The sequence below is a fragment of the Takifugu rubripes genome, chromosome 3 (assembly GCF_901000725.2).
Source record: "Takifugu rubripes chromosome 3, fTakRub1.2, whole genome shotgun sequence".
NCBI classification, from domain to species: Eukaryota; Metazoa; Chordata; class Actinopteri; order Tetraodontiformes; family Tetraodontidae; genus Takifugu; species Takifugu rubripes.
The window spans coordinates 5,135,069-5,159,982 of NC_042287.1; the positions used below are offsets into that span (position 1 = coordinate 5,135,069).

Below are 24,914 nucleotides of genomic sequence, written 5' to 3' on the forward strand. Positions count from 1 at the left end.
ATAAATCCTACCTTCGTATTACTTTAGATTAGAAGTGTTCCTCAAAGCGTAACATTGTTGCAGACAATTAGTAATTACTATTGAAAATAAAAACAGTGGTGGGGCGGTGGAAGCGGTCAGAAGGGGAGTTGGAAGAGAATCAGAGGGTTCTTGGTTCAAGACCTGGTGCAGACAATATTTACAAGGTGTTTTGGTTGCAGGGGGGAGGTGCCAGGACACCTTTAGAGTGCCACCGAGGTACCCTTGAGCAAGGTGCAGAATCTGCAAAAGCTCACACCCTGTAATGAGCTGGCGTCTTACATATGGGTGTCCCAATCTGAATTGCTAACTTTGTTCCACTTTACACAGCTTAAAATAAGAAAATTTTAATCCTTTTCAGTTGCAAATCAAGTGTTGACAAAATCATTTACCTCAATCAGAGGGAACATGTTAAACAAATTGAACATGATGTAGCTATGCCCAATCCATTCAGCATAACAAGAATAGGTGTTAGATATAGATGATTGAAATAGATTAAATGATTAGCATTAATGCACGTTATTCAATATGTAGGATATATGCTGGTGTTGGTCTAGGAATTAGTCCTGACAGGGGAGATTATCAAGTTTTACTTAAAATGCTCATTGCGCTATGATTGTTATTCTAATTACGTGCACTTCTCATTCTGTGTTAATTCCCACGATTCTATCTGATAGCAATCATGGGGAACAGCTGAGTGTGTAGGGAACCGGCATGAGAAGATGAGGGTCACAGTTCAAGTGGGAAGGTTCCAGGACTCCAAGGTAGTTTTTTTTTTTTGTCAACTGGACTGTATTTCTTCTCTTTGAAGACATTTCACCTTCTATCCAGAAGACTTCTACAGTTCTGAACTCGCTGGGGAGCGAGCTTGAAAATATAGCCCTTGTGGACAAAGAAAACTACCTTGGATAACTATGACCTGGATTATTGAGAATCTACACAGACGTGTTCCAGGACTCCTTCACGGTAGCAATGATCAAGGTAGCAAACCCCCATAAGCTCACATATGGAACCCCCTATGTGAAGATTTGGGGGTTGTACCCTGCCTATTCCATATGCCGCTGGGATCGGCTCCATGACCGTCCCCATGATAAAGGGAGAAAGCATTTAAAGAAAGAAAAAAACAATCATAAAACCTCTTCACACTTTTGTCGAAGTCTGTTGGTGAAATAAACTGCTTTACAATCCTCAATCTCATCAATCCCTCATTTACTGTTTTGTAATGTTTTACCATCTGTGCTAAGGCAGCTTGTATTGAAAATCAGCCCTTTTTAATCCAACTATTCATTTCCCCCTCTAGGTAGTCAATTTTGTGCTGTCTTTTGAATAGTTCTCTCACTTAAACTTTTTTCCTAAGCCGAAATGTTATTTAGACAGGTTTGAAATAGGCTTGCTATATTTTATTTAACTTTAGAAATAAATGATGCTGTATGTCGCAGCAGGCCTCCACTAAAATTGCAAATCACTGTCAGAACATAGGATGCGCCGCATTTTTCATTTCTTGAGCGCTACTAATTGTTAGATGTTAACAAGATTTTCCTAATTAAAAGCTCGAAACAAAAGCCAAGATACACATACTTTGTAGTTCACTGAATAGAAAATAAATGGCATGAAGGACATAAAATGCTTCATATGAAGAACACACAAACACACACACACATAATAAATCTCTCTTAACTTGGAAGCGTGGTTTAGAGGCGATAAAAGGCATCTTCGTTATCAGTCTCATAGCTTTGCCAGAACCTTTTATAGTTGGTGGTCTGTGTTTTGTCTGGTATTTTCCAATTTTCCTCTTTCATTTTCCTTCCTGTCTTTGTCTTGGTAAGCTGGTCTGCATGGTCCACAATTCTAAGGCCCGAACATTATGTGTGCCTCCGCCTCTGCTTTGGGAGATTAAAAATAATAGGCATCCCCCTTAATTAAAGAACTAATCTAACTGTATGAATTTTGTTGTATTTACAGCTCATAGATGTTTAGAGAGCTCTGCAAAATGACTCCCACACACATTAAATTATCATTTCTGCAACAGCATGCAAGAACCCAAAGCACTGCTCTCTGCTTTTTCTTTTTTTTTTTAACATACCATGTCCATGTTTCCCCTATTTATTTATTTTTCGAAGCGTCTGAGTTGATATTGTTGATTTAAGACTTTACCTTCAATTTGGTGTGGTATGTGGATGGAGCTTTAGCTTTTGCAGCGACTGAGCCAATTTTCTGCTTCAAGCGCCTCTAATAAACCATGCCTCGCTATCAGAAGGTTTTGGCTCCTCTGATGAAGGCCATTTATTTCAAATTAAAGGAGAGTTCCTTATCTTTGGAGGCCTGAAAGAGACAGAGGGAGGAGGAGGGAGAGAGCAGGAGAGATGGCACGCCTCATATTCTGTGTCATTAATTTGATGAGAGGAAAAAAGAGGGGCTGCATCCAGGAAAAGCAAGAAAGGGAACAAGTCAGAGAAGAAAACTGGAAGATTAATCAGGGAAATTAGGCGTTGGAGGTGTTGCAGAGTTGACTCTTTTAAACTGTTTTCAAATGGGCTTATGACAGTACATGCCTTACTTCTTTCCTTTCTTCTGTTTGACCCCCTTCTCACCTTTGTATATTTTGATGTCTATTTTTGTTTTTTAATCGTCTACCCTCACTTAATCTCAGCCAGAATTACTGATTCTACTCATAAAGATATCAAGAAACAGTATGCTTTAATTGAAACACCAAGGTCACATGTTTTCCACCAATCAAAGCCAAAAGCTGTATTTAATTTGTTTTTAATTAAATCTTGTGTTTAATGTTGCTCACGTAAATGTGTCTGAAAGTAGAAAGGAAACACATCTCAGAACTAATGTTTGTGGATGTGTGTGTTCTTGTATTTTTGCACATTATGTACCAAAATGCATACTCTACTAGCAAAGTGAGGACATTTTAGGTGAGTGGGGAAATGTTGGTTGGTCTTCTGAACGTCAAAGGACTTGATGTTAGGGTTGAGGTTAGAATATAGTTTGGATTAGGGTTAGGGGTTTAGTTGGCATGGTTACGTATAGGGTAAGGGAATGTTATGTCAACAAAAGTCACCACATAGATAATAGTACCAGGATGTCTGCATGTGTGCACGCATGCTTGCATTTGTGTGCATGCCACTTCACAACAGCGTGGGTGTGCATAACACAACTAAGCTTGTTCCTGCTTCACACATTCAGACTTCATTACAGCGAGGCACCTTGGTAACCAGCATGTCATAGTTAACAGTCAACAGATAGACAGGCAAAGACCAATTATTGTACACCCACATATCAAATTAAGCATGTCCGATTTGATCTCTGGAAGCACACACTTTACTGATGGATTTGATTAGCTTGAACCTACCCACTCAATTAAATGTGATTTAACACTAATGGCGGGAGTTGGAATGAAGCACGTTCCATACTCACTGTAGATGGTTTAAAGCGTTGAATTTCATCAGATTTTACCCTGAAAATGTGTGTCGTAGTGCAGCACCTGATACAAATATAATAGAATTAGTCTTAACTTGAAATTTTGACTGTGTGCCTGTATATGGCTGCAGACTGCTTGTAATTTCTGTGTGTGTGTGTGTATGTGTGTGTGGTGATTTGTAATGCTGTGTGATCGTGCCATTGTGTTATTAAAGTAGGATTATTACAAGATGTTGTGACATTCAGTGTGCTTGTCTGTTTTTTGTTTTTTTTAAATAAAGACTTTTACCACATTTTACTACATGTGAAATATATTGTATGTACATTTTTAGGGAGTTTGCGGCATTGCATAGAAATAGTTTTAATAGCTGTTTTGCATTATTAGTTCAAATAAACATGAGTAAATATGGAATTCGAGTGCGTATTTGAAAATCAACCTTGGACATACGCAGGGGGAGTTATGGCAAAATATGAAATGAGTTTGCTGAATGTATACGCTGATGTCCACATTTGAGAGTTGTCAAATTATGGTGAACCTGTGTTTGTATATTACATATAATATAACATAAAGTATATTTACATTTCAGTTTTTTGAGGTGTTGTTTGGGGTTTTTGCTTTGTTTTACAGTGAAATAAGAGAGTACTTCTTTTTTCATCTGTCTGTTCCAGGGCTCGCATCACAGTCCCGGTTTGTTCGAATCTGCAAACACAGATTTTATCCTGTTACAAGGGGAATAAGGACCATTCTCTGCAATGTGCAGACTTGGCCAAAGCATATTTGCAGTGTATTGATGCCGCGAAGAAGGTGGGTGCTCCTCTGAATTTTAGCGTTTGTGTTTCATCTTACTACAGTTGAATATTTTGCAAATTTCTTGTTTTAGTTATTTATATTTAGCTTATCACCAATGTGAAGAAAATGGAGGTATTTTTGAAAATGTACACATGAATTACTTTTTTTTAACCATCTGCAACAGCGTTCACATCAAAACAGCAACAGACCTATATTATTGTAGAATATAAATTTTATATGGACCTTTAAAGAAGCAAAATTTTAGATAGGTTTACCTCATGAGAATTGAGTCTGACAGGCAGCTTTTGAAGTTTTCCATGGTGAGAAAGGTTGTTATTTCCATAGGAGAACACTGTCTGATGTAAAAGAAAGAAATTAATTTCTTTTCATCTTCTCAAGTCTATTCTGGGCTAGTTAAAGACCTCAAAAAAACAGATTGATGAGATTTTGAGTGCTGTCACTTTAGGCTTTTAGAGAGGGAAAATGTCATGAGAAGCATTCAGCTCTCATAGTGATTGTCTGATGTAAAAGTCTGAAATCCATGTTCTTCACCACAAGAAATTTTCCCTGTCTAAATTGAAAATGACACTGTTTCAAAGGTAAACACTCTTTGGGCTTCCTAAGAAATAAGTATTCAGTGGCAGTTCAGCCTGTCACTTCAGCCTCTATAATTTCTCGCTGTAGTTGGATACACCCTACAGGGCAAAATCTTTTAAGCTGTAACAGAAAATATGACAAAGTGTAGCATTTTTTTAATTATAGACATGCACTTAATTATAACCAAGCAGTTACATCAACATAATATCCACCACAGGCCAAAAATTTGGAAATTACTTCCACTTTCTTTTCACAAAGTCTTTCTTATGTCCAGTATGAATTCGGTGGATTTTGTGATGTATTTACTGCATGATCAGACTTTGCTTTCATTAATATGCATAATTATCCTCAATTTACCTTAAGGTCTTCAATGATGTTACAACACCACTGCTGAAAGAATGTAAGCAAAATAAGAATAAAGGTTTAGTTGTAGGGTTGAGATTTATGTGCAAAAGGTCATAGTGGTCAAAGTCACAATGATGGATGGGCGGATATGTAGATAGACAGAAACTTTTACTTACTTGGATTCAGGCATGTGCTCTAAATGGTGTATATCTTCAGCAGTTTTAAATTACAGACTCATAGAGTTAAAAAGAAACTGGGAGCTGAAGAAGCGTAAGATGTGTAGAAGACAGAATGTTGCACAATGTTGTCCGTTGCTCATTTGAAGGTGTTCTTCACCATCATCATCAGACAACATGTACCACATGCTGCTTTTTGCTAGCTGCTTTGACATGTACATAAAGGTGCCCCCTGTGGGTTATCTTTGTTACTTCATACTCTTCAATTCAAAAGACCATCTAAAAGTCTGTTTATTTATCCACTGGTTGTAAAAATGTTTGCAAGTCCCACCATTTTGCAGAGGCTAAATTTGTTACTGTTAATTTTGTCCCAGACATTAACATGTGTTAATGTAGATAAAGTATCATTGTGCAAAATATGACACAAAACATGGGAAGTAGCTCACACTCTTCTTTTGGCACTTTCTGTACCATTTATACATTGAATATTTGCAAAATTTGTGTATAATATCTCTGACCTTGTAGGCTACTTTTTAATGTGGAAGAAAGAGGGAGAGGAGAAAGAACATGTTAAAAAAAGTATGATTTGAAAACCCATCCAAGGTAATTTTCTGTGTCAACTGGACTTTTTTCTTCTCTTTTGAAGACGTTTTGCCTTCTATCCAGAAGGCTTCTTCAGTTCTGCAGAACTGAACTTCAGTTAGAAGGTGAAACGTGTTCAAAAGAGAAGAAAAAAGTCCAGTTGACACAGAAAACTATCTTGGATAACTATGATCTGGATTATTGAGAATCTACACAGACATTCGAAAACCCAACAACTAAATGCTAGACATTATAAAGCAAACATCTGTACATAGGAACTTTTCATTCCAGAGTGGAATAGGTCTTTACTGGGACTGAATTCATTCCAGATCTTGTTTTGTCTCAAAAAGCAACTCTGATGTGTTTTGATCAGTGTCACAGCAGGTCAGTGGGCAAGGCCTCTATACCACTGACATTTTCCTGCTGGTTCAGAGCACAGTTTTCATGCGGGCTCGTGTACATGTGTGTTTGATGGCAAATGAGAGGAGGATCCCACTGAGCTCACAGAGACAGAGCTGACAACCTCCAGTCATTATCCTCTGGGGGTTGGGTTTGATATGAGCGCTGCAGCATGTACCACAAACACTGTCCACACATTCAGTGGGATTTTTTGAGTCATTTATCTCCACACTTAGATGCCAATACATACACAACACACATACAGTGTCTATACTGCCCGCAGAGACATCAAAGCCATTGGGAACGATTATCTGCTCTGATGATGATCACTGGCCAGTGATCAGGTCACACAGTGGAGGAGAAAAGAGAAGGTGATGGACAGAAAAATATTGAAAGGGTGATTTTAGAAAGTAAAGGTTTTGAAAAGAGACACAAGAGAGATTTAGAGAAAAAAGGCAAAAAATGAGTTAATCTTATTTTAATAAAACTGGGACGATGGTTGAAAGAGCATTTTTAATCACAGACGATTCGGAGACTACAACATGGGCAAGATCTGAATGTCTGCAAGATAAGCCTTCTAAAAGGTTGCACTTAGTAAGGCTTAATAGTTGTTTGGTCTGATACCCAGGAGTTCCTCCAAAATCAAAGGGTACAATGCGCTTTAGATATGGGACTCCGCAGTCAAATCTTCAGGAGAAATTTGAGAGAGTGAGTTCTGTTCTTTGCTCTGAGCCACCGATATTATTTGTTTTATACCTCACCTACTAAAAGAGTCAATCTAAGCATTTCAATTCATATATATATATATATACCCACACACACACACACACACACACACACACACACACACACACACACACACACACATATATATATATATATGTGTATATATATACTCTGGTCAGTTAAGTAGCAGAGGGGGTTGTTAATCAGTTTCTGCTGCTTTGTTGTTAATTAAATCAACAACAGGTGCATCAGAGATCAGAGGGGCAACAATGAGATGACTCCCAAAACAGGAATGGCTTTCCAGGTTGAGGCCACTGATACTTTTTTTCCCTCCTCATCTCTTTTGGCTGATTTTTTACTGACTGACTTTCTACTGCTGTAGTTATTCATTTGGCTTGGATCAACATCTGTGTTGATAGCATGGTGCGGTACCTGGACGCTACAGAGGTTGCACAAGTAGTCCAACTCCTCCAGGATGGCACATCAATACATGCCATTGCAAGAAGGTTTGCTGTGTCTCCCAGCAAGTCTCAAGAGCATGGAGGAGATTCCAGGAGACAGGTAGTTACTCCAGGAGAGCTGGACAGGGCCGTAGAAGGTCCTTAAACCCTCAGCAGGATCAGTATCTGCTCCTTTGTGTAAGGAGGAACAGGATGAGCACTGCCAGAGCCCTACATAATGACCTCCAGCAGGCCACTGGTGTGAATGTTTCTGACCAAACAATCAGAAACAGGGTCCATGAGGGTGGCCTGAGGGCCTGACGTCCTGTAGTGGGCCCTGTGCTGACTGCCCGGCACCAAAGAGGTCGATTGGTATTTGCCATAGGCCACCAGAATTGGCAACTACGCCACTGGCACCCTGTGCTCTTCACCGATGAGAGCAGGTTCAACCTGAGCACATGCGACAGACGTGAAAGGGTCTGGAGATGCTGTGGAGACCGTTATGCTGCCTGCAACATCATTCAGAGTGACCGGTTTGGTGGTGGGTCACTGATGGTCTGGGGAGGCATATCCCTGGAAGGACGCACAGACCTCTACAGGTTAGATAATGAACCAACGCTGGTGCAGTGGGACCTGGGTTCCTCCTGGTCCACGACAATGCCCGACCTCATGTGACTAGGATGAAGGAAGGCCCCCACATTCACCTGACCAAAACCCAATAGAACACCTCTGGGACATTATGTTTAGGTCCATCTGGCGCCACCAGGTTAATCCTCAAACTGTCCAGGAGCTCAGTGATGCCCTGGTCCAGATCTGGGAGGAGATCCCCCAGGACACCATTCGTTGTCTCATTAGGAGCGAGTCCCGACGTTGTCAGGCATGACTACAAGCAGGTGGGGGCCACACTAACGACTGAGAATCATTTTGAGTTGCTACAATGACATTTTGGCCAAATGGACCAGTCTGCTGCATCATTTTTTCACTTTCATTTTTGGGGCGTCTTTGATTTCCCCCCTCTATAGGGTGATCATTTTCATTTCTGTCAAATTATGTGGCATCATTTTGTTACTAATACATCACCTACTTTTAATCAGGAAAGATGTTCAAGATCATTTTTCCCCCCGTTTAGATCTGATGTGTTTTCGAAGTGTTCCTCTAATTTGTTTGAGCAGTGTATATATATATAAATTTGGTGGAGGAGCTAAGAGACAAAACATTTGTAACAATCTATGACACATAGAAGGCCATAACACAAGACTGGAAATGTAATTTCACCAATTTCGACATTCCTCACTTTCCTTCGTTACTCTTACAAGCTTCTTAGGTTCAATAAGCACACCATATTTTTATGGCAAATAAATGGTGATATACTTTTCCTGAAAGTTTTTCCCCTTGTGAAAATATCTCCACAAAGCACAACGTGAGCACATTTGTAATACCTAATTGAAAGATACAGCAACTTGGATCAAATACTCCAATACAAGACACGTTTTTGAAGTACAGGAAAAAGGAAAATGTATACAACAGAAATTGTGTAGGTGAGAATGTCTTCCTGAGTATGTATTAAAGCCTTTATAAATTGCAATTATTTAACTGCCCTTCACATTTTCCCAATTGTATTTAATTGACTCCCTATTTTGTTTGGCCCCCTGCCAAGCACACCAGTGGACAAAGCCTCACGTAAATGAACAGCCCTTTCTAGCGGTTAAGAAAATTAGGGTACAAAGGGTAGGAGGACTTGTAAATGAGATGTCAGATTTGTCAGGCATTGCCTGAAATTACCCCGTGCATTATGATTGACTGTCCGTCTCCTCAGTGAGGGGCATTAATTTGCACCTTTAATTCCACCTCGGTCTTGTTTGGCTATTCATTTGGATTGATGGCCTATTTGTTCATTGACAGTCCTGCCATTCTAAGATTCGGGTCTTCACAGTACTGTGTAGGAGGATCGACTGATAGCTTGTCACTTCCCATCAAAAGGACTTTAAAGATTATAAATGCTGTGTTAAGGCAGAGATATTTGTGAGCATGGATTAATAAATTAGTGAATATAGAGACTTAAAACAATAAGATTTAAAAAAAATCATTCCCAACTGGTATAATTTCCTTGCAGTCTGGCTTAAAAACAGATTTTTAAAAAAAAAGGCATATGAAACGTAGACAACGGATGTCTGTGTAAATTCTCAGTCATCCAGGTCATTGTATCCAAGGTAGTTTTCTCTGTCAACTGGACTGGGTTTCATCTCTTGAAGACGTTTCGCCTTGGGTAGACAACGGAGCAGTTTTAGGCAGCAATCACTTGATGATGACTCTGCAGCAAGGAATTCCAAAGTTAATTTTCCATTTTCGCTTTGTTAATAGTACTTGTATATTTGTTATTGTAATATTTGTCATGTGATTTTACTGTTCATTTCTTTGTTCTATCATAGAAAGACTTCTTTAGTCAACGATATCAGCATGTGTGCTGTTCCTAAGGCTTTCTAAGCCTGTAAGCACGATTCACTGTGGCTATCTTAAAAGAAGATAACAGGTTAGAGAGAGAGAAAACACAGTTTCAGGTTTTAATACATTTATTCTTAAAAAAGAAAAATCCCTATTGACAAGACTGGTGTACTGATAACACTTCTGTATCTGCTTGCTGAGTAATTGCACACTGGCTTTCTCAAAGCCAGTGACTCACAGCAGAATAATACCTACAGTCCTATTGATTGTTTTTCTTCAGTTTTTTCACCTTTGTTTTTTTTGTTATTGATCAGAATGAAGCCATGATCACAGCAGCACACGTCCACTACTCACCATTAATAATAATAAAAATAAACTAAATAGAACCTCATGTTGTAAAATGTCCAGAAATAACCACAACTGCTGATAAGGATGCTGAACATAACAGGTTGTAAATCACATCAGTATGCAACTTAAGTATTGAGAAGATGGGAAGAAACTGATTGAGATGAGTAAATGTAATGTCAGAAGAAAGAAGCATATGTGGACAGGTGATTGTCAGAATCTTTACAGAGTTCTGATAGGGAAAAATGTTGGGAAAAAAGGAAAGCGTTGCAGAAGTATTGGGACAGTTTGAAAGCTGGGCCAATAGTACGAAGTGCTTGGTAGAGTAAAGTTAAGAGACCTTATAGCATATATGGCAGAAAGAGAAACGATGGCATCCCCTTGAAATAAAGTAGATCATTAGAGAGCTTTTACTACTTTTCTGACCTGCAACGGACCATACATAATATAAAACTTTTCACAAATTATTTCAGTTCTTAGTTTATCAATGCAATTCTTTGTTTATTCCACTACTGCTATGTATTTATGAATGTTACACACTGTCTGCAAGTTTTTAAACTAAGCCTAATTAAGAGTTTCCTCATGGGCGTTTTCTGTATTCATTTTTTCTTGGAAAGCAAAGCCTTAGATGAAACATTCGTAGCGCTACTTTCTAGCCTTCTAAAAAAATTTAGGATGCTTTAATTGGGTTCTTGCTCTGGTTTCTTATCACCTTTCAAAGTGCAGAACTTTCTATAATGATCCAAGGTAGTTTTCTCTGTCAACTGGACTGGGTTTCTTCTCTTGAAGACGTTTCGCCTTCTATCCAGAAGGCTTCTTCAGTTCTGAAATCGCTGGAGACAGAGCTTGAAAATATATAGCCCCTGGGACCACTGGCATGCTAATGATCTGGGTGGTCACCTGAGAGTCGTTAGCAGGGTCTCATCACCATGTGATCCAGCAGACAAAGGGGAGACACCTCAACAGAAACTAGGTGAACGACCCGACCAACGACCCTGCTAACGACTCTCAGGTGACCACCCAGATCATTAGCATGCTAATGGTCCACAGGGGCTATATATTTTCAAGCTCTCTCCCCAGCGATTTCAGAACTGAAGAAGCCTTCTGGATAGAAGGCGAAACGTCTTCAAGAGAAGAAACCCAGTCCAGTTGACAGAGAAAACTACCTTGGATACAATGACCTGGATGACTGAGAATTTACACAGACATCTTTCTATAATGATGATTTGCCAAGGAGCAGATATTTCCACACCCCACCCCACCCCCGACTTTGGCATTTAATTTTTGATTATGTGTATTAATGAGCATGATTTTTATATTGGTTTTGCAAGTTATTTGGCATTCTACAGAGAAAGTTTATCACAACACAAAATCATCAACACGTGCTTGCATGTACAGTAGTTGCACACATTTATGATGGAAGCCTACAATCACACCATCATGGACAGAAGCAGGACCCAGATGCAATGAACAAAACGGAAGAACTTTGCCAGTGATTGAATTTTATCAATAAACAGTCTCAGTTCATCAACGAACAGCGTCCAAAAAAAAAAAAATCCAGGAAATAATTCCACAGGTTGATAATCTTCAGAAAAGAACTCGTTCCAGGACGAGAAGAAGTCAGGCAAAGGGGAACAGACAAGGAGCAGGAAAAGACTTGGTGAGACAGAAGAATAAGCAGTTTACCAGGACAGGCAGGTTGAGAAGAGGCACGGTCAAAACCAATAAACAATCCGAAGACTAACACAGGAGAGTTGGACATAAGCACATAGACAATCTGGCAAAGAGTGAGTGCCAGGCAGGGGGTTTAAAGAGCCGAGATCCAAACAGGTGCGCCAGATTGGGCTGAGGAGCACATGGAAGACACAGGAGCACGATAGAGGTGATTAGAAAGGACTGTGACAGACTGATTTTTTACACTGTCACACATCTGTGTAGATTCTCAATCATCCAGGTCATCGTATCGTTTTCTCTGTCAACTGGACTGTGTTTCTTCTCTTTGAAGATCTTTCGCCTTCTGTACAGAAGGCTTCTTCAGTTCTGAACTCGCTGGGGACAGAGCTTGAAAATATAGCCCCTGGGACCACTGGCATGTTAATGATCTGAGTGGTCACCTGAGAGTCGTTGGCTGGGTCGTTCACCTAGTTTCGGTTGAGGTGTCTCCCCTTTGTCTGCTGGCTCACTTGGTGGTGAGTCACCAGGTCTCCAAACAAACCAAACAACCTCTCCACAGAAGAATGGCACAACACAGAGGTGCCACCTCTTCGGGTCAGGATTCAGCAGTCCACTTACACCTAAAGGAGAGTGGGCACTCCTTCGACAGCCAAGTACGGGTACTGGCCAGAGAAGACCGCTGGTTTGAGAGGGGTGTCAAGGAAGCTATCCATGTCAAATTGGAAAAACCATCCTTAAACAGAGGTGGTGGGCTGAGGCACTTCCTATCACCCACATACAATGCAGTCCTCCACTCCTTCCAACAACAAAACAAACATTCACACCATTCCAGGAGACCTGGACCCGACCCGACCAACGGCTCTCAGGTGACCACCCAGATCATTAACATGCCAGTGGTCCCAGGGGCTATATTTTCTCCCCAGCGAGTTTAGAACTGAAGAAGCCTTCTGGATAGAAGGCGAAACGTCTTCAAAGAGAAGAAATACAGTCCAGGTGACAGAGAAAACTACCTTGGATACACTGTCACACGTATTATTATGAAATATATTCTAATGATTTCTGCTCTCAATAACGCCACCCAAGAAAATGTTCCCAATTTATACAATGTTCAGGCAACAGGTTGTTTTCTTTTTGTCCCTGAAATGAATCTATGGTTCTGATAGGTTTGATTGAATTGTTTTTGGTTTTTTTAAATGATTTAAAACTATTAAAATAATCAGTTCACCTCATTGAAAGTGACTTCAACACTAAAGACAGTTATCAGCCAGAGTTGTTAAGCTAAAGCTACAGCCAAAAAGTCATAACAGGCACCTCAGATGGCAAAAGGGTCACCGTACATCCCAGCACGGCTTTACAAGCATTAGAAATGACATTTTTATTTATCTTTACGTAGATCAGTGACTTTCTTTTAGCCACACTTTAATTAATTAAATATAGGACCTCGAATCTCAGATTTTGAAGACATGCATTTTTTATTATTTGGTTTGATTCCTGGTTCATCCGTTTGTTTTGATGTAGCTGCTTTTATTCCGAATCCCTCTCTAGCGAAACCTTCATCTTCGTCTTTTTTTTGCTTGTCTTCTCTGTACCAGGCATCTTTCATCTGGTTCTTTCCCTGCCTTTGTGCATACTCCAGTCTCTTTGTCTTTCTTGTTTTATCCTGCTTCTCTCTTAAAGCATTCTCTTTATTTTCCCAACAGCCTCCTTCATTTTTTTTCCCCTTGATGCAATGTCGGACCTATTGATTTTATTTTCAAACTGCTGGCCTGTTTGCCCTAAGTCATAAGCCATCAGTGTAGCCTCTTTTTCAGAGCAGTATTGATCATTGTACAGCCAATCACAACCAGTCACCAGCAAGTGTCATTATGTGCTGCTCTTCCTCTCTTGTTTCTCTGTCTTGTATTGTTTATGTATTGAGTTTGCCAATTTTTCTTGCTATTGCTTTTCCCCTGTAAAACAACACAAGGGCAAAATCACTAAATCTTTAAATGAAAACGTTATCACATTTGAGGCTTCATTCTCTATCTTCATAATTTTCTTACTCACTTTGTCTTTTCGGTTTTGCATTTCTTGGGACTTTTGTTCAGCCCCAGTATTTGTAACCCTGGTAACCGTTATTATTTTTGTGTTATTGGTGTCCCACATAAGCCTCAGTGTATTTTTCCCCTTCACTTATTGCACCTGACCTTTGTGGGCAGTTCACCAGGAAGTTGACCCGCACCACCAGACCCCCTACGACTTCTTTCTGCATTTTCTGAATCTTTCAAAAAAAAAAAAAAAGAAATCAATGCTTTCCTGTATTGTGCTTTGCAGAAAGCCATTTCGGCTGTATAAACTGATTGATATGTTTGTGGAGTTTTTCTCTTCCCTAAACAAAGTCCACACCACTGTTCTGGCATTTTGTCACCTTCATTCCTCAAGAGGTTTTGTACAACCACGACCACCAGCTGGGATAAGAGACGACAACAGTGGGGCTTTTAGGCAGCTTTTGTTACATTGTAACAGCCACAACATTACTGAAACAGTCCACTTTATACAGCCCTCTCCTTTGTGTTCTCCTGTCACTCAATCCATCTGTCTCCCCACCTTCTCTTGTTTGAATGCAAGGCTTGCATCTCCTTTGTGTTTGCACACTCAGTTCCTACCCTGGACTCTAAAGAAACTGATTTATTTTCTCTCTCTCTCTCTGGTCTTTTACAAATAAATACTTTTATGTTATTGTTATATATGTATGTTATTTGCTCTTAAATTGTGCAAAACTTCAAAATTACCTTTTTGTATTTGTACCACAGTTGTTCAGAAGTTGTAGTTGTGTGCTAATTTAAGATCTGGATAGTAATAATTAAACACATACAGTATTATCTTTATGTTACACTTGTACCATTTAGCATTTTGCAGATATTAAATTGCCTTTTGTTATAAGATCTGAAAAGCATTTGATATCTTGGACATAACAATATAATTTAAATGGAAGTGAAAGAGGAAAAAAAAAACGTAAACCCTCCCAGGTGCCTGACTGACCTGTGTCTGCCTACCCATATATGTAATCTCACCCAGTGCACGCCAGCTACCCAGTACCTTCAAAATAAACGCATGGTCAAATACCCCAAATTAACTTACACAATACTAAATATCAAACAAACTAAAGATGCATTCCCAAAGCTAAACCACAAAGAATAACACAATGATAAGTGATTAAACATTACCAAAGTAACTGCTCCAAATAGCTCCCTGCTCCTAAATGTGAAAAGTATACTCACAATTAAACTAATATCTACAAGGAGCTATTCTACAAACTCTCCGATGGAGATTCTTCTGTCTTCTGGAAAGCTGTGGACAAAAAAGAGAGAATGGAGTAGTGAGGGAGAAAGAAAGACCTTCAAAAGTCACACTTCTCAACAAATGCATATATTTCTATAACAAATTAGTCAGGAAAGATGGCTGCTGTCCTGATTTTAGGGGCAAGAATCAGTCATTTGCTGTCAACTGACAATAATGCTTGGCCACTAGTACTCTGAAATCAAGTGGATTGTGTTTGATGTCATTTAGAGAGCAGGGGTGTTGTGTCTACAGCATTCAGACAGTCGACAGTCCGACTTCGCCCAGATAAAACTGTTACAGATAAATGATATAGTAGCGCACTGGTGCAGAAGGATTTAAACAAGCCTTATGGGAAATAGATAGGGTGCCATAGCACAAGCACAATGACACTGAATGCACTCTGTTCCCAGCTTGTTGTCAGGAGAAAGCAATGGTGAACATGCTGGAGATATCTCCGACGTCGCTCGTGCTTAACTTTAATCATTTCACAGTTGAATGTTAGTTGAAAATTCAGTTTTAGAGACTTGACACTTCCTCAAGTTGAAGCTAGTTCTCATTAGAAATGCTTTTAGTCTCTCTTGTCAAGACAACAGTTTTAATACAGCCTATACTGCATTTTGAGGTTGGAGTAATTCTGGCATGTTTGAATCAAAGGAGGATGATTAAGAGCCAATTATATAAATCGGTCAGAAAAATGGCATGTTCTGCTCATCTTTAAGTTGCCACCGATTGATTGCATCACATTAGGTGGATAAACTGCAGAAATATGACACAAATCGTAAACCATGACTTTAACTACTAACATCACGCATAATAAGCACATAGAAAATACCACATTGACCATAAAGTCAAATTTTTATTTTCATCAGCGTGGGACTTTTCATTCTAGAAATTCCTCTCGAGGTATTGATGGGTAATAGGACAAATGATTAAAAGACTGCATATGTCGAGGCATGTTTCAGCATCTTTTCAAATGAAATAATATTCCGAAAATGTTGAATGTGTTTTCATAGTCCTGCGATTGTGTGGGGAAGATGAAATACTCAGGGTCAAATCGCCTTTTGATGATAGCTAGAGGCCTTCTCCTTAGATATTCTGTAGCTCTGGCAAAGCAGAAGTAAAGACTAATAAGTTTTCAGAGCGGTTATTGATCCTGACATATTAAGCCAATAATCTGGCATTAGCCACACATGAGCATTGTCTCATTCTCTAGAACGTATGGTCTGTTGTTGAGACTATCCATCTAATGCATATCGCCACGCTTTTATTGATCACTAGAGGTTATTCTCCAAGGTTACAGGAGTAGGCGTTAACAGCCAATTTCAAACTGGGAGGTTAAACAAACTTGACTAAAAAGTGTCTCATTCAGCATTAAGATTTTTAGTCATAAAAGTAATGAGCAGCAGTTCATGGCGGAGCATAAAAGCAGACTGATCCTTTCTCAGACGTACACAAAACCTTGCAAAAGACAAGAACAGAGAATTAAACTCCAGTGGTTGATCTTTCACCTCATCTCCTCTCTTATTGGTAGAGCAGAAAGTAATTTTATTTACCGGTAGTACCTCTACAGTACAAGGTTATGGTGCCTATAAGAGATATATTAAGTCGTATTCTTTCACATTCTCACCCAAACTTTTTTTTTTCCCCAAAGATTTCTTTTTTGTGCCTTCAATAGAAAAAAAACCCAAACTGCAGGTCATCATTTGATACTTTAAAATCAAAAGACAGTTGTACTAGGCAGTGTGGATTTTTGAGTATTTCTGCCACACTCCAAACTCTTTTTTTTCTGTTATTTATAAACTAGACTAGAATTTTAAAGGCTTGGCAAGTTCTATGCGATAGACAACCTTACATTTTTGTTTGCTACGTGACAAGGCTCCTGAGTAGTGATATTGGAATGGAACAACAAAAGTCAGCACCTATTTCGTTTAATTTTCAAAGGCTGCCATTATAAGACGCAGCTTTACTTTAATGGTCAATTCGATCTGTGAAAGTGCAAGGTGTTCACCTAAAAAGCATCTTAAAGGTTAGAGGATGTGGCCAGAGTGCAGCCTGACTAATTCCCTCTTGTCTTTTTTCCACTAGAACCTGCTGATCAACCAAAGATGAAGAGAGGAAGAAAAGGTTAAAGCTGTCATCCGACAACAGCTTTCAGTTTGGGAGGAAGAGCGGCACCTGCTGCGTTCCTGAGAGATAAGGGAGAGTTGATGTGTTTTTAGCATGTCTTGGCTTTTAAGGTTTGTTATCATCATATTTATCCCAGATTTCATTGATTACAGGACCTCAGATGTTCTGTGTCATGAACGTTTTGGAACGAAATATAATGCGTGTGTGTTATTGTCTGACTTTTACAAAATTAGCACTAAGTCCTTTGAATTTTCACTTGTATTTTTTCAGGGATTTTTATTCATTTTCTGAATTTGACTTTTGAACAACATCTATGCATCTGGCTTGAATGGGATGGAAAGGATTAAAAAAGCACTACCTGTATGACAGGAGACCGTCCAAATATTTGAAAGAAAGTGGTGAAGTGAAGACTGTGTAAAGATGTGTGTTGTTAAATATAGATAATATCGGCCATCGAAGATGTTATGTACTGCCTGAATTTATTTAGTTATTCAAATTCAGTTTGTTTTTTTTTAAATCTAGATCAGGGTTGCATTGTTTTCAGTTGTTTACAAGTACATTTGACAAGATACACAGACAGCAAAACCAATCTGATGTTAAACCAGATCCTTGGGTCATTATCCAGACCTGAGGTGAGAATAAACATTTAATTTATTTTTTTGCTCATCATTTGCTCTTTAAATAACATAAGATGAATAAATGTGCTTTTTACTGTATATTTTCTTGTCTCTATTCTTTTTGGAAGCAGAATCAGATGCTGACATCCACCAATTCTGTTATATTCCAGTCAACCAACATTTGATTTTGCATTGTTGAAGATGAGCTAATTGCTAATAGCATCAGCAAGCCACTACATCAATTGAATCAATGCTCGGTATTATAAAATGCAACAGTCTCGAGTCGTGTCTTTGAGCAATTTATCAAATGGGAAGAAAAATGGCAATAATGTACAAGGCAGAGAGGAAGATTTCTGTCCCCAGGCTGGAGCTGGAAAGGAGAAAGTTGAGATGAAGGAGATTCAAGGTAAAGAAAAAACACACAGTACAACTACACCCACACAGCATAAATAAAGGATGACATTTTTAGCCTCTGAAAATATTTGGAGTCCTCAGCAGTTATGTTACTTTTAAATCAGATCGACCAGACTTTATAATGATGTCTGTAATTGATTTAAAGTCACACGTTTGTCTGAATTAGCTTCATTTTCTCAGCTTTGAGTAATTTCCCCCGATTTACAGCTCTCAGATCTGTAGTGAGGCTCTGGTAATTGGGATGGAACACACACACACACACACATATTCAGGTTTAGAAGACTTTGCTGCTGTGTACATCACACACACACACACACACACATTTGGACACCAGAGGCCAATCTTAATGAAAGAAAAGGCACGGTAGAGTAGAGGATGCAGTCATGAAGATGTTGCCAGGGTAACAGCAGTTTGCACAGCCTGAGAGTTGGGAGGCATCAGGTTAGAAGAGAGAAGTAGGAAGACGACATTTTGCGCATTCAAATGCGGTCTCTCTCTCTCCCTGTTGATCCCGTGTCATACCCAATTACCACTGCACCAATGGTGGGGTGGGGGGTTGTACAGAGCACCAAGAAAGAGATGGAGGACTGTTGTTGTGCCTGCTTGAACCTTTCAGAGAGATGGTGCTCGTGCACACAGCGAGGTGAACACCCACGTCTGTCATTGCAGCTTTACAAGCGAAAGGTTGTGGCAAAAAGCTTTTTTATCAGAAGCTTTGAAAGAAATGTGCATACGATGGCTAAAGTGTAATACTATTAGAAATATGTCCAAAACTGCAGCTTCCCGCTGACGGTGTTCCTTCTCGACAATTTACAGTGTCCTTGGGCAAACGTTAATTGTTGTTGTTAATTGGCTTTTCTACAAGCCAGTTTTCCTTATATAATATCAGCTCATATGCAGAATTATTTCAATTCAAAACTTTATTAAATAGCATCTGTTATATTCAAGATTGTCTGGAGACCCAGACCCTTTAGAAAGCTCCAAGACAGACAGACGGACGGACGGATGACAGAGAGACATTCTGTGTGATGCTGGGTTAAATATATCTAGTGTAATATACTAAATACTAAGTATATTATATACTAAACTAGGCTCGATTGACGTTATTTCCTTTTGCCAAATCAGAAATTTAATGTTGTTTACAAAGAAGAGTGAGTGAATATAGGCAGTATATTCATCACTTCAGTTTATTTAAGATTTTATGATCAGGTTTTGATAGCAATTGGCTGAATCTCCGCATCCAAACCTTCTACTTCTCTAATGCCATGAGAGGAATTAGAATGGGCGAAACGTGGCTGAAGAAAAAAGGAAAATACATGGCTGGTGCTTAACTTCTGGTGTCTGATGGAGCTGCAAGGATGAGGTACAGGAAGAGTTACTGTTGTAACTCAGATTAAGCTTCTCATTTTTCTTCGTCCTTTGTGTTTTGTTTTGTTTCTCCCACTTGTCTTTTCTTTTTGCCACACACGTCATTTACATGAACCGCTCTTTCTCTGGTGCTGAGTGGCTTAAAGCTGTTTAATGTGTGTCGTCCATTTATCTGACTCTTGCTCTGGGGACAAGGAACACGAGAGTGCAGCTCCAGTCGACAGTCACTAACACCCCCCACCCCCACCCCCCCGTCAATGAAAAAGCATAGAAATTCCATCCAGCCATTTGTTGGCTCTATAAATGTAGCTAATCATTATCAAGTGAGTGTTTTAAATAAGATAAGTAAAATAGACTTACTATTAACTCTTAACGTGACCATGGCAACTGACAGGATCTCCATCCTTGACAAAATGTGATTTCCTGTAGTCTTAAAGTCATCAGTATACACGGGATGTGGTGCTGGTGTGTGTACAGGAAAGATGGTACCAAACTGAAAAGAGATCTTAAAAATCTTCCCATGTGTGTGTGTGTGTGTGTGTATGTGTGTGTGTGTGTGGGTTGACATTGTATGGTCAAGTATAATGTAAAGATACCTAAAACCTTCATCAGTGTTTGTATTTAGTGTATACCAAATTGCTATATAGGACAGCTTGGTCAGAATCGACACTAGCATCAGCTATGCATCAGCCCATGACGGGTCACTTTTAGATTATTTTAAAATACAAAATATTGTATAACTAATTGTGTAGAACCACATTAGCTAGACCAGGGGTCGGCAACCCAAAATGTTGGAAGAGCCATATTGGACCAAAAAAACAAGAAACAAATCTGTCTGGAGCCGCAAAAAATTAAAAGCCTTATATAGGGCTCATAATAAAGGCAACACTTGCTGTAAGTGTCTATATTAGCTGCATTAGCCTACTTTCCAAATGATAAGTAGGCTACAAATACATAATGAGCATTCATGATGAAATGTTTATTTTCCCTGCAGCATCCTGGAGAGAATGAGGCACCACGTGGCCGCTCTGCTGTACGATGACGCTTTAAGTTTAACTTCCATTATAATGAGATGTTGAAATTAAATATTTATTATACACATTTATACAGCATTGGAAAACTTTAAGAATGATTGTCACGTTATTCCTCCTACAGAAATTATATTAAAACAATTTCCATTTTCATATTTTTGAAAGAGCTCCAGGGAGCCACTAGGGCGGCGCCAAAGAGCCGCATGCGGCTCCAGAGCCGCGGGTTGCCGACCCCTGAGCTAGACAATGTGTAAACTGTAGTTTGAGTTGTGCTACTAGCTTGTTTAGGGTTATGTAATCACAAATTCTGATATTTAAAGAATATATAGAGACAATCTTCAAAATTATTTTTAAAATAATATAACTCGAATAAAATAAGTACAATTCTAATCATTATGTTGCAAATCTTTGGAGCAGCAAAGGTATAAAAATTGGTTGAGTTGAGAGAACATGAACACGTTCACAGCAATAACAAATATCTAAAGCACCACTGATGAGCAATGGCACGCCACACTCAGCTACCATGATTGGAAAGTTCAGCTCACCTTTATCTCAAGCATCGTGACACACCGATGGGCAGCAGATCAATAGAAGATGGGCTTTGCCTCTACATTCATGAAGGTATAAAAACACTTGCACCAAAGATGTAACTCCATCTCTGGGCCAGCAAAAACCCTCAGGAGTTATTGTTATTTGTTCTGACACTCTTGCAACACATCTTTCCAATGCAACTCTGACAACAAAATCCATATGTCTAAACACCATTATGGAAGCTAACAAATCCTCAGTGTCAAAAAGTGTCAAAGTTTCCTCCACTGAACAACAAACCTTTTGTGTTTTCTGCCACCAGTAACCACACTGATGAATGGGATTTTTTTATCAAGAGGAAGTCCTGTGACTCTCATGGAGCTAAATTAAAAACATGCATTTTTATAAAGTGTACTTTGTCCATTTGAAAGTGACATTATGAATAATCTGACAATCTAGGCTTGGGAACACATTTTATGGCTTGAAGAATCAAAGCTAAGCTATTTAGAACCGAAAATAGAGCCACACCTGTAATTTACAGGTGTGTATCCTTCCAGGGTTGTTTTTGAAATAAACGTGATAAAGAAATGTATAAAACCCTTTTTTTAATGATCCTGAGATAAAGAAGGAGCCCTCATGAACACAACAGTGTTTTCATGAGGTTTTCTCCCAATATTCCAATTAACAGAAGGTCACAGTCTAACCGCAGAGGTTGCATTTATTTTTGTCTAATATACAACTTTAAACTTAAGCAAACCCTCTCACTTCTTTGAAGTTATTTTTAATGACAACAATAATAAATGGGCTAAAACCCACATTCAACTACTTCTGGGAATACGGATCATAGCTGTTGCCAATAGTAACCACAAAGATTAACAGAACATGAAATAGCCGTGGCGTCAATGCTGTCAGTGGAGATTTACAGCAGATTGTATTTAACGAAATGCTTCTTTTAATAATTAAAGGTAATTTAGGTGTAATTACATTCTCTTTTCACTAATAAAAGCAACAAATTATCTAGAAGTAAGGCTGAAACTTGTATCATCCTTTTCCTTGACACTTTTTTATGATTCTCGTATACAAAAATACAATTTCAAGCACAATGTGATAGATGAATGAACTGGATTCAGTATGCAGGCAATCTTTACTTGTTTTCCAGAAGATACAGCATATAACAGACTGGCATATATGAAGAGGACAGTGTAAAATTCTATGAGCATACTGGCACCTTTATAATTTCTTACAAGGCTGAAGGAGACAAAACCCCCTCTGGACACATCATTTACCCCAAATATACAAAGAGTGCTGTAATATTATCATAGCGTTTCCACCAAGCTCCATTTAATGATGTCTGATAGATGGCGTTTCACTCTCCTCATAGTATTAGACACCCAGAAGTATAAACAAGATGTAAATGTTCTCATATTTTAAATGTAATATTTAGTCTTTTAATGTGATGAATAAAACAGGTGACATGTTTCATGAGAATTTTGTGTCCTACACACACACACACACACACACACACACACACACACGCACAGGCATTTCAGATTTTTGCCCCTATTTAAATGGCTCACGTTGCACGTTGATTCTCATTTCAGACAAATGCAAAACTTGATGTGAAAAAAGTCATCTAGGGAGATAAGCTTTTCTGCTTCCTCTCTGGCCTTCTAAATTTGTGTGGGCTGACTTAATTGGGGCTAAGTCTTAAGAAAACCTTATGGAAAAATGTACTGCCTAACTAGATGTTGCTATAGCAACATAACAGTAAGCAACAGGCATGAACACAATTGGATAAATAACTCTCTTTCTCTCTCTCTCCCATCTGACCTCTGATCTTAAAAATGTGTTGCACAATTAAATTGTATAATGGCAACTAAATAGTTTTAATTAAAAGTTAGCTCACTGAATAGAATTTGAAGGCAAATATTTAAAGAATCACTTTAAAAATGTAGCACAATAAGTAGCTGGATTTGAGTTGCCATTCCTGGATTTCTGAGCGTGCTGCTTAACCGCTTAATCTTTTGCCGTAACACTGAATAAAACAAGCTTATTTGTGTGTGACTCTGCAGGGGAAATGAGTCTGATGCAAGGACAGAGGAGATGATGATGTGGGAACAATGCTGCAGATGGCAGCCTTGCCCTCAATTTATACACAAAATGCCACAGTGCATTCCTGACATAGATATAGATATAGCTCAGAAGCAAGCCGGTCAATACAAATTCCAAATTAAACCATTGACTGAATATCTGGTGTTAACCTCAGGACACAAATGGATTTAAAAGCTGATTAACAGAAATTATTATCTGTTCCTTCCAAGTCCAGCTGCAGCTGAAAGGGAGCCTGAAGGCAACACACACATACGTGGTAAAATTCATCAACAATTTACCTTGACCACTGAGATGTAGTTTAATTAAAATTGAATTGCTGGTTTTGTGTGTTTTTTTTCTCGGGATTTTACATCAAGCTGTGTCCGACCATCTCAGCTTACTCCGTGTTTTATTTTGTAAGTAAGAAAGAAAGACTTCTTCGGAAATAGTCGGGCAAAACTAAAATTCAAGAAGAGATACATGGAAGCAGTGAAGTGGATGAAGTGAGATATGAAAGCACAGGAGAGAAGGATAAATGAGCCTCTGGAGAGAGAAAGGAAGGAAAGAGGAGGTGCACATAATCATGTCAATGTATGTGTCTGTCTGGCTCCACTCGTGGAATATAGGTGACGGCTGCAATTCAGTGCATTGACCTGCACGCTGTTGTGTCTTTAGCATTGTTGGGCACACTCACCCTGGTGCACAGATTGGATAAAAATAAGAATATTGAAAAGGAAAGTGCTGCCATCTTCTACCTACATCTACAGACCTACAAGCTGCCAGCCAAGTAGGCACTAATGGGGACTTGATTGACAGGCACAAGCGGCATGTTGCTATGACCTAAACAGAAATACACGTGCTTGGAACAGGATGATGTAATAATTGAGATGATCAGGTTTTAGCATCAGGTAGATGCTTTATTACGCATTTAAACGCAGAAACTTTCACAACTCAGAAACATCAAGTCTGAAATTCTTTTTGATTATTTTATTGTTGAAAAGGGCACTATTGTTATGCTGAACACTTTAGTGTTTCACTGTTGCCCACTGAGCTCCTCTGTCACACATTTTAATTTAACAGTTTGGTGTTTTATTTTCATTGCTCTGCTCGGTGAGATGACTGATGAATCCCAAACATCACACCTTTCTCTTCATCATCACATTTCTCTGATCCATTTAGCAATAATTTAGCATGTTTAGCATGGACTACAAGGCTGTCAGGTGAAACACAAAATAGGCTCGAGCATGATTGTGTCATGCTCTTTAATTAATCATAATGATAATAAGTCATGAGTTTTAACTTCATATTAAAGAAAGGACAGGTTTGTGATAGAATATAAACATTAAAGTTACGGCTGTTGACAAAAAAAGATAAGAAAGCACTAAAACCAGAAAATAGCATCTTCTGTAAAAACAAGCTACAAAAACACTGCAATGTCGCCACTTATTAAGGCTGCC

The 24,914-nt window shown here is 38.9% G+C and overlaps 1 protein-coding gene and 1 long non-coding RNA gene across 6 annotated transcripts in view; one reads left to right on the forward strand and one right to left on the reverse strand.

Moving 5' to 3' along the window:
- The window catches only part of chchd6a (coiled-coil-helix-coiled-coil-helix domain containing 6a), a 41,280-nt gene extending 23,156 nt beyond the window's left edge, over window positions 1-18,124 (forward strand). For 2 of the 5 annotated variants that reach the window (XM_029833760.1, XM_011621778.2), the window contains 2 exons: window positions 4,114-4,249; window positions 17,367-18,124. In XM_029833760.1, coding sequence (XP_029689620.1) covers window positions 4,114-4,249; window positions 17,367-17,390 — 160 coding nt within the window. In that variant the 3' untranslated portion in view covers window positions 17,391-18,124. Of the gene's footprint in view, window positions 1-695; window positions 2,901-2,920; window positions 3,486-4,113; window positions 4,250-17,366 lie in introns of those variants that run through there. The other 3 variants (XM_029833763.1, XM_029833762.1, XM_029833761.1) reach the window with 3 other exon arrangements.
- On the reverse strand, window positions 4,549-5,486 carry LOC115249160 (uncharacterized). The gene is made up of 3 exons (XR_003887862.1): window positions 5,353-5,486; window positions 5,189-5,221; window positions 4,549-4,590 (listed from the first exon to the last, which is right to left on the reverse strand). It is a non-coding gene; the product is annotated as an uncharacterized lncRNA (long non-coding RNA).
- Window positions 18,125-24,914: the final 6,790 nt, after the last annotated feature.